Source organism: Pithys albifrons, chromosome 8 (genome assembly GCF_047495875.1).
Source record: "Pithys albifrons albifrons isolate INPA30051 chromosome 8, PitAlb_v1, whole genome shotgun sequence".
Lineage (NCBI taxonomy): Eukaryota > Metazoa > Chordata > Aves > Passeriformes > Thamnophilidae > Pithys > Pithys albifrons.
Genome location: NC_092465.1, coordinates 5,446,479 through 5,460,952, shown reverse-complemented (window position 1 = coordinate 5,460,952; position 14,474 = coordinate 5,446,479). Strand labels below are relative to the sequence as shown.

Sequence of the window (14,474 nt, the reverse complement as noted above, 5' to 3'; positions counted from 1 at the left end):
TGAATAAAAACCTTCTGATACATTCACATTACCATTAACAGCATTATGCTAAACTGAAATTGAAACGATATTTTGAAATAATTAAGTTTTATTTTCATTTATGCACATATTAAAAGTTCATAATGTTCTAATAATAATAATAATGTATAAAGACATAATCCTTAAGTTCCACAAAATATTACATACATGCTCATCTTTATAGACTATGCAAGACCCCATTATATTATTTAACTGCTTAAATGCCAGCAGGACTGAGATTTCAAGCAATGAATTCTTTAACTCTTCAGAAACACCACTAACTGTCTCATTTTCCATGCCCTTATTAAAAAAAAAAAAAGGCCTAACTGAAGAAACTTCCAGAGCTACAAAATACTGATATCTTCACATTGTTTTATTTTTATCTATGTGGTAGTGACTTCTTTTCATTTTGTGATTTGTTATTTTGTGGGGGGTTTGTTGTTTTGGTTTTGGGTTTTTTAATCATCATTTAAGCTCCTTGGTGGGGCCAAATCATTCAAAATCCCTGTTTCTGTTTCCAATACTTTCTCCACTGCGTAGTTAACATATTTCGTTGAGCTTCTGGTGGTAGTGATGGACAAACAAAATAATTGATATTTATCAACTCTGGACTAAGCATCTGTATTAGCTTAGAGTTAACCTGGTCCATATTAATAAAATATTACCTTTCTGACAAAACAAAACTAGCCAAGTCCTTTGACGCTCAATAGGTGGCTAAGAGTGAGGCAGCAGCAGCAAAAGTAGGACATTATCAAGCTTTTCAGTAGAGAATGAAACCTTGGCCCTGGTACAGGTTGCCCAGAGAAGCTGTGGCTGCCCCATCCCTGGAAGTGTCCAAGGCCAAGTTGGATGGAGCTCAAAGCAGGTGTCCCTGCCCATGGCAGAGGAGTTGGAACTGCATAGTCTTTAAGGTCCCTTCACAACCAGGCCATTCTATGATTCTGATTCTGTGAAACAGCAACCTCAGCCCTGAGTATGGAATTCTAAACTCTCCAGCTGCCATTTGACCAGGGGCACATTTTAAGCATTAAATTAGAGACTACTGAAACATCTTTTACTGTATATATTCAGAATGGATGATCAGAGAATCACAGAATGGTTTAGGTTGGAAGGTACCTTAGAGATGATCCAGCTCCAACCCTCCTGCCATGGGCAGACACCTTCCACTAGACCAGGCTGCTCCATTCCCCACTCAGGCTGACTCTGAGCACTTCCAGGGATGGGGCAACCACAGCTTCTTTGGGCACTATGTGAGGGTATCTCAAAGGCAGAAACACACTGTGCTTATGGTGCTCTGTGCTAAGTTTTCCCCCTCTCCAAAGAGTATGTATGGCTGGAAGAGTTCTGCTAAAGGACAGAGCATGACTGGTGGAGAAGTTACCTCTGTTGTGAAATTCCACCTCCCTACACAGGCTGTTGGCCCATCTGCTTAAGGAATCACTGCCCAGCAACCAGAGAGGCTTAAAAGACACTAAACGAAGTTGTTCCTTGTTTCCCAAATCCAAGTGTAGAATGGCAATTTGCAGCAGGGGGGCTGTTTTTGGAACAAAAGCTACCACAGTTTGAAAGCCAAAATCGAGAGTCATTTTATGAGAGGTCACACTCTAAAACAATTATTGGTTGTAATATTGATTGTAGTCACAAACATCTTTCATTTTCTGCTGTATCTGAATTATTTATGGTACACTTGGGCTGAAATGACATAATTTTTTTTTTTATTCCTAAAGAAAGGAATTTCAGTTTTGGGAAAGTCACAATTTGCAAGATCACTATATCCACTTTGAATGGTTGTAAGTGCATGAAAACCTCCTCTACTTTTTTAGGTTGTTTGGGCCTTAAATGATACAAGAAATGAACTTTAACTTCTCTGCATGTCTTATTTCTAATATTTAAAATAGGGTGTTATATCCAAATGCATCAATTTAATGCATATTTAATAACATGCACAATGTTAGTAGAATTCTATGTAAATTCATTCACTTAAATTTATTTCAACAGTTCCAGTGTCTTGACACAGAGCACACATTTTGGTTATTAGCCCTTATGTGAACTAATCACAAGAGAAACTCTGCACTGGGTAATTGGAGACGATAACTATGAGGAAAATAACATCTTTGCAAGCTGGAAATACTGTAAGCAAATGTTTTCCCCCTGCCATAAAAAATGCTAATAATATTTTCAGCTTTGGAGCAGGAGGAAAATACCTGTGCACATTCATGTATCATCCTTTGCATATGAACTAGTTTCAATCACAGCAAAGACTGAGAAAGATATCTTGGAGGCAACCAATCTTTGCAATAATGCTACATTAATGTATCCCAACATGCATATAAAGTGGTTGTGATTAATAAAGCAAAAAAATCATTCATATGTGTGAATAGAGCAAAAAAAAAGAATAGCTGTGACTTTATACACACACTAGTAACTGTAGAGCTGTACAGTTTCACAAAACTGTTATTGGCCACCAAAAATACTCTAAAAGATTGTAAGACTTTATTTTCCTAATAGCATTAAGTTTTAAACAAACAAAAGCTTAATTTTATTTTGTATTTTATAATATGTTCAATGTCTGTATTGTGTCATTTTCCCAAAGTGTCAGCAGACAATCCAAATCTGATAATAAGCACTGCTTAAAAAGTACCCATAAATTTACATTTAAATTATTTAAAAAAAAAAAAGATGTTTGCAGAAGCATTCAACCAGAAACAATTTGTTTGGTTTTGGTTAAGCCTCAAGTAAATATTTTTTCTTAATCTGTGTCTCTGTCTGTGCATGATTTATGTGCTATAGTATTTTTAAATACCCAGTTGTGTTTGCAGATAGTTATTTGTGGATCCACGCAGTTCGTTTAATACCAAGGGGGAGAGATTCACAATTGCTCCTAGTTTTCCATTCAAAGGTTTCCATTTATTTCACAGTCTCCCAACTGGAAATATATTCAGTTTACTTCAGTACAAATCCTACTTAAGATACAAACTAACCCTTTCCTTGTTTGACAGAGCTTTTAAAATGCTTTTTGTGTTTTCTTGGTAATTCTAAACCAGACTTTTAAAACAGCTAATTTGCTTTCCCTTTTGTTTAAATTGAACCTTCTTCAGCAAATTCACTGACTGTACAAAAGAGATGATGGCTTTCACATTTAATGTTCTATGACAAGCACTATGACAGTCTAACAAGGCTATGACAGTCCTCTCTTTAGGATGTTACAGTCAAAGCAAAGCAAGAATAGATAAAAAGGAGATGACTACAACACATCATTCTGATCTCAGAAAAATTATCTATTTTAGCTTAGGGTTGCTTGTGAGGCATTATGTACAAGAGACAGGGGGAAGGCAAACTGTAGTATTGAAATGAGTGACCAAAAGAAGAAATTCAAGATTATGTTCAAATGTCTTGAGTTACTGAAAAGAGATGATGTTGAAACAAAGAGAGCATGGGGAGAAAAGAAATATAAATGGAACAAGAGCAAAATCCCTATTGACTGAAAATCTTCCCTCCCCTTGCTCCATAAAAGAAGTGAAAAATTAAAGAAAATTGTATAAAATGAGAAGAGCCTTTCCAAAGGCATGGAAATCTTTGGAAAACAGTAACTCAATGAGAAGAGACTGATGGTTCTGGAATGAAAAATTGAAGAGAACTCATGATGCAAAGGATAGAATCTAAGCCCTGAGAATTAAACAAGTGTAATATTTAGAAATATTTTAGAATTTCAATTACAGGGTGGGGCAGAAACCATACTCAAGGTGATCTTGGACTGAGTTAAGATGAAGGAATATTGCAGTGTGACACTCAAAGCCATTGTCAATATACTACTGACTGGCTTTAGAAATAAAAGACAAAGAAAGGTATAGGAGCAGTCTGACAAATGTGTTTTGGTCTGCAAAGATAAAGGACACCAGAAAGCTCTTTAACCAGCTGTGTCAATTCATTATGTTTAGGTATTGCACCAGCATAACATGACAAATATGAAAAGTTGGAATAGAACATGGTAATACAATTGTCTCATGTCTACTGGCAAAGTCATCTGTCTTGTACACCTCCACTCTATAGATTCATTCATGAAATTAATAAATAAATAATTCCTCCAAAAGCTCTTTCTTCACCAAGCCATGTAGAAGGATATTGCAGAAATATATTCAAAGATTACCTGGATACATCTGATTACATTCCCTCAGCAGGGAAAATAATTTGGGGCCAAGTTTAAAAACCCGTTAAAAAAAAAAATCATCCGAGCAGGTTTTAAACTTCCATTCTGTAGAACTTTTATTACAAATGCAGACTGAACAGTTTGTGGGGATGACTTACAGTACTGACACCTGTCCCCTGTGTACTCGGGAGGGCAAGCGCAGAAGGGCTGGTTGCCGGTGGTGACGCTGCAGGTCCCTCCGTGCTGGCAGAAGCGCTCGCACACCGTCTGGTTGCAGTTGGGCCCCGTGAAACCCAGAGCACAGTTGCAGGTCGGCCGACCTGGTCAAAAGCAAAGACAACTATTTTATGATAAAGATAAATAAAAATTAAAGCAATAATCAGCACTTTAAAGATAGACTTATCATAACAGTATCACAGAATCATAGAATCAGTTGGGTTGGAAGAGACCTCTGAGATCATCAAGTCCAACCCTCAGTCCAACCTCACTTTGATTACCAGATCATGGCACTCAGTGTCACGTTCAGTCTCACCTTAAAACCTCCGGGGCTGGAGAATCCACCACCTCCCTGGGCAGGCCATTCCAATTCCGGAACATTCTCTGTATAAAGAAATTCTTCCTGATATCCAACCTAAACCTCCCCTGGCAGAACTTAAGCCCGTGCCCTCTTGTCCTACTATTGGTTGCCTGAGAGAAGAGACCAATCCCCATCTGCCTACAACATCCTTTCAGGTAGTTTTAGAGAGTGATAAGGTCTCCCCTGAGCCTCCTCTTCTCCAGGCTAAACAACCCCAGGTCCCTCAGCCTTTCCTCAGGACTTGTGCTCAAGTAGCACGTTTTAAAGGTCTAGCCCAACTATGTTTCTCCAGACACTGACAGAACGTGGCTTGCAAATGCTGCTTGAATGGAGAATTTTAATAAAAATAGTCAGCACTGGAACAGATATGGACAGATATGGACACCTCAAAACCTGTATCTATGCATGCTTACACTTGTAAACTTGTATTGTCATTGACAGTTTTATGAGGAAAAAATGAAGTTATTTTAAAATAATTGAAATTATTTTAAAAGATGGTTTAAAGTAGGGCTTTAAGATCTGACTACACTCTTCAAATCATCCTGCCATGCTGGGTCCCTGCAATTGCACAGGATAAATGTCTGTATAATCAACTCTTCAGAATGCACTCCATTATTCTCAAATCTACAAACCTTTATATATAATGACACGAATATACAAATATTTACTAATGCACTGATAGCTACAATTTTTACTAGAACATGAGTATCTGTGCCTGTTTTGTTAGCTCGCCCCTCTCAGATAATGAATACTGTTACATAAAAGTTGCTGTCTGGCAGCAGACCAAAGATGCCTGTAACATCAATACTCAATGTCTGAAAAGCAGAGAATACTTTGGGATGAACACTTGCACACTATGTACTCCCAGTCTGCAGATTCTTTACAAAGGGTTTTAAAATAGTGTTTAATATCCAATGCATTTTCTTCCTATGATTATTCTCTATTGTAATTTTCCCATTTTTTTCCTTATCTAAATCTCATGTCTAAAGGATTTATAGCTTTATTACAATTCCACTGTTTTATTAAACCTTCCACTTTTCCCTGACTTATTTTCTTAAGGCTTATCTTCTTTAAAACAAACTTCTAAGATCCCACTAATGTTTTTCTGTCTCGACTTCGCTTTTGTATCTCATTTGTAATCTTCAAGTAAATGACCTGATGTGTCTAACTCACCCTTCTCAATTCCTAATAATCTATTCTCATTCTTGACTATCTCTTACAAGACATTCCTTCTCTTTGCTTTCATTCAGCCTTAAGGGTTTTCTTAAATTTAGGGACAACAGATCAAGTTTAATACTTTTATTTTCCCTGTTTTCCCAAGAAGCAAAGAGATGAAGATTAATTATGACCCGAGGACACGTCTGAAATAAAGGTGCAGACAGGATGGTCTTTATTTGAATTATCAAGAACCCAACCTGTTGGCAAACATACAGAGCTTACCAGGGTGACTGCAGAGGAAGGGATATCTGACAGGTAGAGACTCATCCCTTTGACTGAAGTTGGGGATACAGCACATCCCTGAGTAAAGGATCATGTGTAGGCCAGTGACAGTGAAATGATCACTACCATCAGGCAGAACATGAGGAAAGCACAGCAATTAGACTGTGGAAAACCAAACCAGTAACACATGTGCTTTATACATAAGTGGCAAAAGTCAAAGAATTAAGATGGAGAACCCAACCTGAGTCTTGAATGGAAAAATCAGTATCATATCACTGGCTATAGCAAATTTGGAAAATGAAGGCAACTAATGGGCTGTTGCAGAAGTAATACACATTTCTTTGATATACAGTCTTTACTGGTGACAGAATAGGATGACATGTTAGAAGAGCAAAACTCAGTCAGATTATCTACAACAGCATGTAGTGACAGGACAAGGGGGAACAGATTTAAACTGACAATAGGTTTACATTAGATATTTGAAAAACATTCTTCACTATGAAGAACTGGCACAGGATGCTCTCAGAATTTGTGAATTTCCCACACCTGACAGTGTCCAGGACCAGGCTGGATGGAGATCTGGCAACTGGTCTAGTGGAAGGTGTCATTGGACACAGCAGGAGGTTGGAACGAGGTGATCTTTATGGTGCCTTCCAACCCAAACCATTCTATGGTTCTATGATCATCAAGGTGACTACATAATGTACTGCACTGTGTGATGCAGAATCCTTTGGACTGGAATTACAGGCATAAACAGGAACAATAACCTATCAGATTTTATTATTGACAGCCCAATCAGAATAATGTGACTGTAGAATCTAAAAGAGATCAGAGAAAGTCAGGGAATATGTTAGAGATGAGAGACCCCAGTTATCCTTGGATTTACATTTGAAAAACTTCTCTCCATGCCATAAGAGAGGAGCAAGCTTCCTACACACAAACAGTCCCAAATTTATGGTGGGGTGGCTTGGTGAGCACACAGGAGAAGCCATGCTTGGCTTGGGCCTGATGCACAGAAGGGCCAAAATCCAGAGGAGTCAAATGAAATAACTTTAAGCGTTACTTCTCCGTAATAATTTTCTCCGATTTGCACGCTGATGTAACAAGAGCTCCTCACTGCTGCCTGATTTAAAGAAATGCTGCATTATGAATAGGTCCCTTCCTGGCTGGTTTTTGTCTCATTAATCACTTGGTAAGTTAAACACTATGTCTGGTATCCACAAATACTTTCCCATGTGCTTCCTGATGTTCACCACAGCTGCATCCAAAACTCTGGAATGTGCAACCCTGCAACAACATCCTTGTTCTTTCATCTCCATTTAGTTTTTTGGGTTGTTGAAGCAAACAAGATTAAAATGAATATTCCACAAACTGCACAAAACAAACTTTCTTCTGGTCTGCCTTTGTTTTAATTCCATGCAATCATTTAACATCATATTCATGAGAGAATTTTTCAAAGCTAGTGAAGCACCCTAATTTTTTCTAGTCTCTCTGATTCATGCAGTATAATTTATTTATTCCTTTTCCTGCACTTCTTACCCTTCTTACATGACACACTTCACGTAATTCTTTTCTACACTTTCTATTTTAAGCTCTGCTAATTTAAAGTGTTTTGCAAATCATCTTAAAGGCCATGAGATCAGTTAGTCTCTTCCTCTAATGAGTACAGCAGGAACAAAACCAATGACCTAAAAATAGCTCCAACTAGTTTAATATGCATCAGCCTGGTTATTCATATCTGTCCCCTGTGATCTAAACATCAAATCAAAGATGTTGAACTCAGATGTTGGCACAGATTCTTCTTGTTTTTCCCCATGTATACACTTGTATTTAAATTTCTGCCCCCAGGCCAGGGCATTTCACATAATCCTTCATCTGAATCATTGTTTCAATAAAAAAAGATAAAATAAAATAGTAATAGAACATAGATCTGGAGGTCTGAAATCAGTTTTTATTATTCATACTCCTCTATTTGTTAAAATGATGGGACAATGATATTTTTCTAGTTTGTAGAAAAGATTATTCTATTCTTTGCTAATGTAGACTTATAAATATGCCAAACTGCTGACAGTTTATGAAAATTTAATACAGTATAGCCTAGACCCCATTTTTGTCACTCAATTTAACATGACTTCCAGTAATGTTAATAGTTCATTGCCTATTTATACACAGAGTGTTGACATCTAAAATAATACTAATACTGACATTTCCATCTGCCTTATTCTCATTAATTATTTCTGATACAAAATGGTTCCAGGAGCAGTTTAACAAAAGTGCAGTATTAAACAACGACAAACAATGCCATAAGGTTTTGTGTCATAGAAGCAGAATATAGAGCTGTGTTTGTAAAGCAACACTCATGTTAACCAAGATGTCACACAGCCCAGTGACAACAATTCCAAGAGGAGCTCCTGCACAGAGAGCTTCAGCATCTCCACTGGTCATGAAGTCTCAGGACAGAAATCTACAGACACAGAATTAAAACTCCCTCCTAATTCTTGACCCTCAGCACCACAGAAACCATAGAATCATAGAATCAGTTGGGTTGGAAGAGACCTCTGAGATTATCAAGTCCAACCCTTAATCCAACTCCACTTTGATTGGTAGATCATGGCACTCAGTGCCACATCCAGCCTCACCTTAAAAACCTCCAGAGTCAGAGAATCCACCACCTCTCTGGGCAGCCCATTCCAATGCCTGACCACTCTCTCTGTAAGAACTTCTTCCTGATGTCCAACCTAAACCTCCCCTGGCAGACCTTAAGCCCGTGCCCTCTTGTCCTGCTGTTGGTTGCCTGAGAGAAGAGACCAATCATCCCCTGGCTACAACATCCTTTCAGGTAGTTGTAAAGAGTGATAAGAGTAGTTGCAGAGAGTGATAATGTTCACAACACATTAGCATGTAGAAAAGTAATAATAAGGGGAGTGGTTCATGGAATGCTAAACTGCTTCAAATTCAGAACAGAATTTAGCAAACTAAAGGAAAATATTTTATGGTGGCCCTAAGACATATGAAGTTATCTTTGGCAGTAGAATGTAAAAAGATATCTGAAATTTTTGACATAAAAACAGTTTTCCTCCTTCTTAAAAAAATAAAATTTTACAACTCAACCCCCCAAACCCAACCAACCAACATACAACAACAAAATAACCCCACAACAAAACAAAAACAAGCAATCCCACAAAAACAAAACAAACAAAAAACCACCACAAAACCCAAGCCCAACCCTTAGGTATCTAAATGCTACAATGTTCATTTAGGCTTCGACTACAGAGGCTGTAGTTACTCCTCATTTATCAGTTTAATTTGCTATATAATAGTTATTGCCTATATAATGGCTCTTCAAAAATTGCTAATAAATGTGTTGGCACACTGTCTCTGTAATATCTAGGTGATTTCTTTTGGTAATCCAATCATATATCTTAAAGACATATTTACATTTGTTTTACAAGGATCAGAATTTAAAGAGATCAACTTTCCTTCATGCTATTGCCCAAACAGGGAAATACTAAGGTGTTTTTGCAATTAAAAAAATAATTAAAAACTAGGTAATAGCACTATTTCTGTAGCTTTCTGCAAGTTCTGGAAAATGAGATCATCCAGATGAATGTCTGCATCAAACCCTATCTGATTTGTATCTTCCATTCAATGGTAAATTCACTACCAGCAATGTGTAGTTTTAGGTTGTTATGAGTGAATATGAACATTTAATTTCCATATTTCTTGCTGTCACTATTAAAGAAAACCAGGTGGCACTACATGAGCTTTCTGTAAGCAATATCTTGTCTTTTGGAGTTAACAGAAGTCTGTGGGAATAAAGTAATTCATTTCTGTGTGGCTGATGAACCATAATTAGCTTTACTGAGACAATAATAGTGGAAAGAAGCTGTATTATTGAACATAATTAGTAGGTGAGCTGATTGGGATCTATCCCAACAGATATAGTGTCTCTCTGTGTTGTGGAAAAGAAAGGGAGAAAGAATAATTTCCAAGTAAGTTAGAGGACTCTCAAAGGCTGGTGGTTGGGAGCCTGGGACCAGCCTCAGCAAGCAGGGAAACATCACCCTTAGCCCTTCCCTTGGAGACTCCTGGGGCTGATGTGACAGTAGCAAAGGGAACAGGTTCTTCATCGCCTCTTTCCAGTCTGCACCAAATCACCGTGTTTTGCTTATCAAATATAATACAAAATTATACCTAATTTTTAATGATTTTTGAGAACATTTCATCAATTTTCGTTTAGGACAAAGATATTTTTTCACTCATTTTGATACAAAAATCATGATTCTATATGATTAGACACACTCTTTGTACTGTAAATATAATAAAAATGGATTTATTGAGTTTTGTGAACTAGCTAACCTAGTCAATCTGTTTGAGACATTTAGTAAACTATTCCTTCAATATTTTAACTTTAAACTATAAGGAAAAACAAAGTGCATTTTTATGGTAAGATTTACATTTTTTTTTTCCAAATTCCCATTGATTTGGCTTACTGGAAAGTGTTCATTATTATGCCCAAACTTTTAATTACACGTCTCAGATGTGTACTTTTAATTAACTGATGACATTTTCTTTGTTCAATTATTGTAGTTCAATACAACTGTCGTAAACTTATAAATTTTAATTAAAGCTGCTCCAATCTCCAGCTATATAACACTCACATAGGAATTTGCCAAAAGGCTTAGCAGTAAGTAAGCCAACAGTGAATAATCCCTGAATTGCCAGTGGGATTTGTTTAACAAATTAACATTTGTGTGCAGATAATGAGGTTCTACAACTTAACACATCCAGCAAAGATTTAGCACAATCATGTTTTAAAAAATTAGTAATACTCTGCAATTTACTTAATTAGTTATCACATTACTATTCTGTATTAGATGGTGAAAGAGAAGAGGATTTACACATTCACAAGAACACACACATTCACCAGAAGAGTATTTTATATTCAGCATAAACTTATTTGGATAGGAATATGATGCAAAGTTTGTCCTCAGGTTCTTCCTCAGTTTTTGAGCCAGAATCCAAAATAAGGTAATTCCCTGACTCTTGGGGAAGCCTCCAGCTGTGAGATCCTGCAGAACCATCTCCTCGTGAGGCAAAAATGACTGGCAGTCCCTGAGCTTTCCAGAGGGAATGTCTGTAAAATAACACTTGTGAGATCAACTGCATCAAAGCTGTTTGAGTCAGATAATAGACAAGAATTCAAAATCAAAGCCTCTAAGAAAGAGAAGGTCAGCCAAGCTGAAATAATCATTGGTCATTTTTATTTTGCAGATTGGTTTGGATTAGCCCTCACTGCCCTGCAACTGTCAGAGGAAAGAGCTTCATAGCTTTGAACAAAAATAAGCTCCAAAAAATATAAAATTGGGAAAATTGGTGAAACTTGATTGCATGAGTTTAGCAGGTCAGTTTAGTGAGTCAATTGCATAATGGATCAGAGTTATAACTGCTGCTTTTTGAGGAGCTGTTTGAGAGTGCTGTAGTGCAGGAGGGCAGCAGGCACAGGCAGCAACAGCACAGCAGATCCAAGTAAAATGATACTGAGTTGACTTTATTTTAAAATAGCAATTTTATACTTCAGAGAAGTGTGAGGGAACTCTTCAACAAAATAGTTTGCAATGTACCTGTCAGAACACTGGAATTTAACAGATGTGTAGGTGTGTCAGTTGGGGACATGGCTTAGTGGTGGACCTGTCACTGCTGGGGTAGGGGTTGGACTCAACCTTAGAGGTCTTTTCCCACCTTAGTGATTCCATGATCCTATTGCTAGCAGACAGGTCAACCTGGTACAACAAAATATTATAAACCTTGACACATATAATGATGAAGTTCTAAAGCTGTTAAGGACAAACTGAACAATTCCTGGTAATAAAAACCATTTTTATTCCTACATGTAGGAACATGCAAGAATAAAGCAACATATAGACTAAAAACTCTGATATGAACCTGACACAGCAGATCAACTCTGCATTGAAAGCTGAGACAAGGAGCAGGAATGATGCTCTGGGCTGGATTTCACACCCTCAGTCCAATTGCAAGAGGCTTGTGCAGCCCCTGCAGTTCATGCACTTAATTTGTTGACTTAATTACAGTTTTTAATGCTTTGGGGAGCCCAGTTTAGCTTCTCTCTCTAAAATACATAATGGCCTCAGTATATCAAGGATTAGATCAAACTGGGATAAAGGGACATCTCACTGGCATGCTAGTTTTTCTCCCTAACACACGATTTATGGCCTGATATAGATAAGAAATACAGTCTGATAAGAAATAGAGATTTCTTCTTAATAGAATATTTACAGGGTCCAGGGGCTAGGCATGAAAGGAAGATGAGATGCAGATCAACTTGAACATTTTATCTGGAATACTGGATGGAGTCACTGTGATTTTGAAAGATATATGGTCTATTTTCCACCTTTCCAGCACCTGAAAGTTACGGTGTGGGCTTCAAGGCATGGCTGCCCTCATGAATAGGAAATGGCAGATAAGACATCTGGTTAACTTGAAATATGATTCTTAAAAAATTGATGAAACTGTTAAGGGGACACGGCACAGCAGCAGAACACTCCTATCCGCAGGCATGGCCAGAGCCATCAGAGCCAGCTCTGGGCTGGTCTCAGCTCACAAAGGCACATGTTGGTCATGTATGGTACAATAAACCTGAGCTGCTGTTAAGGGTTCAGATTCCCCCCAAACCTGAACAATGAAATGTGGACTGTGGTGACATCAGTGCTGGCTCTCCTGATGCACTGTAGGGAGGCACATCACTCCCTCTGGGACAAAGCACCAGGCTGATGCTGCACCCCCAGACCTGCTGCAGCAGCTGGGCCATGGGGAAAAAATTTAGCAGTAGAACCTGCTCATATCTCACCTTTACCCACTGGTGACAAAACCTACTGCACTCGTTATTTCAGCAAGTTTGAAAGATTTCAGAGGCTGGATTTAGCAGGAAAATATAAATTAAAAGAATCCATGCAATAGCATAGCTGTGTGAGCACAGCAAGTGTTGCTGCCTGGAGAGGGAAAACAAACTGCTGGAGGTGAGTGAGCCCTATGGCTACTGCCAAAAGAAAAGGATTAAATAAAGCCCTGGGGGCTCTGCAGGACTCAGAATGGAGCTGAGTTCCAGAGCCAAGTTATTAATTTTATTAAGCCTTTTAACCCCACAAAAGAATCAATTAAATGCTAGACATGTAAAGATGTGGGAATAAACATCCTGTCTTCAGATGATGAGGAAGTTCTGCACGTCATTTGAATCACCCATGACTTACTCCCATTCACTTGCAAGTCCTCACTTAGCATGTATTGATCACTACAGTGATAAAAATCACCACTTATCATTTGTGTCAGTAGTTCCATCAGCTGTTAGAAGCAGTATAAAGTATAATTAATCAACTTCCAGTACAAGCAATTCTCATTCTCTAATATTTAGTCATTATTATGGATACAACTATGAACAACATTATTAACCCTCAACTACTTAGAACTGAAAAAATAGATTACTAGATTTGCATTCACTTGGAGTTTTGCCACATCTCAGTAAGAGGAGGTGCCAGAGCAGCCACCAAGTGAGGTTAAACTACGTACGACTGGAGTTAATTAGTGAGAGGTGCTGAGGAAAACATTATGATCTAAGCCCCCTCTGCCACAGAGACTTAGATACATAATTCTGCATTTCAATAAGTTCTCTCTATGCTGAACAGTCACAAACTTCTCAAGTTTGTGTATTTTTCTCTCAGAAATCAGGGTGTTGGTTACTTCATCACACATGAGAAAAAGATTCACATGTTCAGGAGCTGGTATCTTCTGACAAGAAGAGACTACAGAAACTCTTCTCCAGCTGTTTGACTTTGAATCAAATATTTAAATATTCCTTGAAGCAGGAAATAAAATTCTACTTCTTTCTCACAGAATTGCTAAATTCTAGAGTACTTCTTATCACACTTCCCCTCTTTAGCCCAAACGCTAATGGCATTATACAAGCTACAAAAGCTTATTTGTTAGGGACAGACATCTAATGTCAAATGCCTGCTTTTTAACAGGATAAACTCCCTGAAGATAAAAGATGCAATTTCAAATTCCTTCAGGAAGATGAAGGATCTGAGTTGTCATCAATCAAGTCTTCCTGAGAATCAGATGAGTAAAATTCCTATTTGGTGAACTCCTATAAGACTGAGGTCACCAAATTTAAGAAAGTATTTCTGTGTATGTATATAAAAAATTTAGAGGGAGAATTGAGATAAAGAGAGAACAACATGTATGGGCTTATTCCAGATGTAGTTTGTCTGGACCTTA

General features: G+C 37.7%; 1 protein-coding gene across 1 annotated transcript in view; it reads right to left on the bottom strand.

Moving 5' to 3' along the window:
• The window catches only part of LRP1B (LDL receptor related protein 1B), a 312,472-nt gene that overhangs the window by 22,069 nt on the left and 275,929 nt on the right, over window positions 1-14,474 (bottom strand). Inside the window, exon 81 of the mRNA XM_071562122.1 lies at window positions 4,324-4,485. Within this exon, the coding sequence (XP_071418223.1) occupies window positions 4,324-4,485 (162 nt within the window). The remainder of the gene's footprint in view (window positions 1-4,323; window positions 4,486-14,474) is intronic.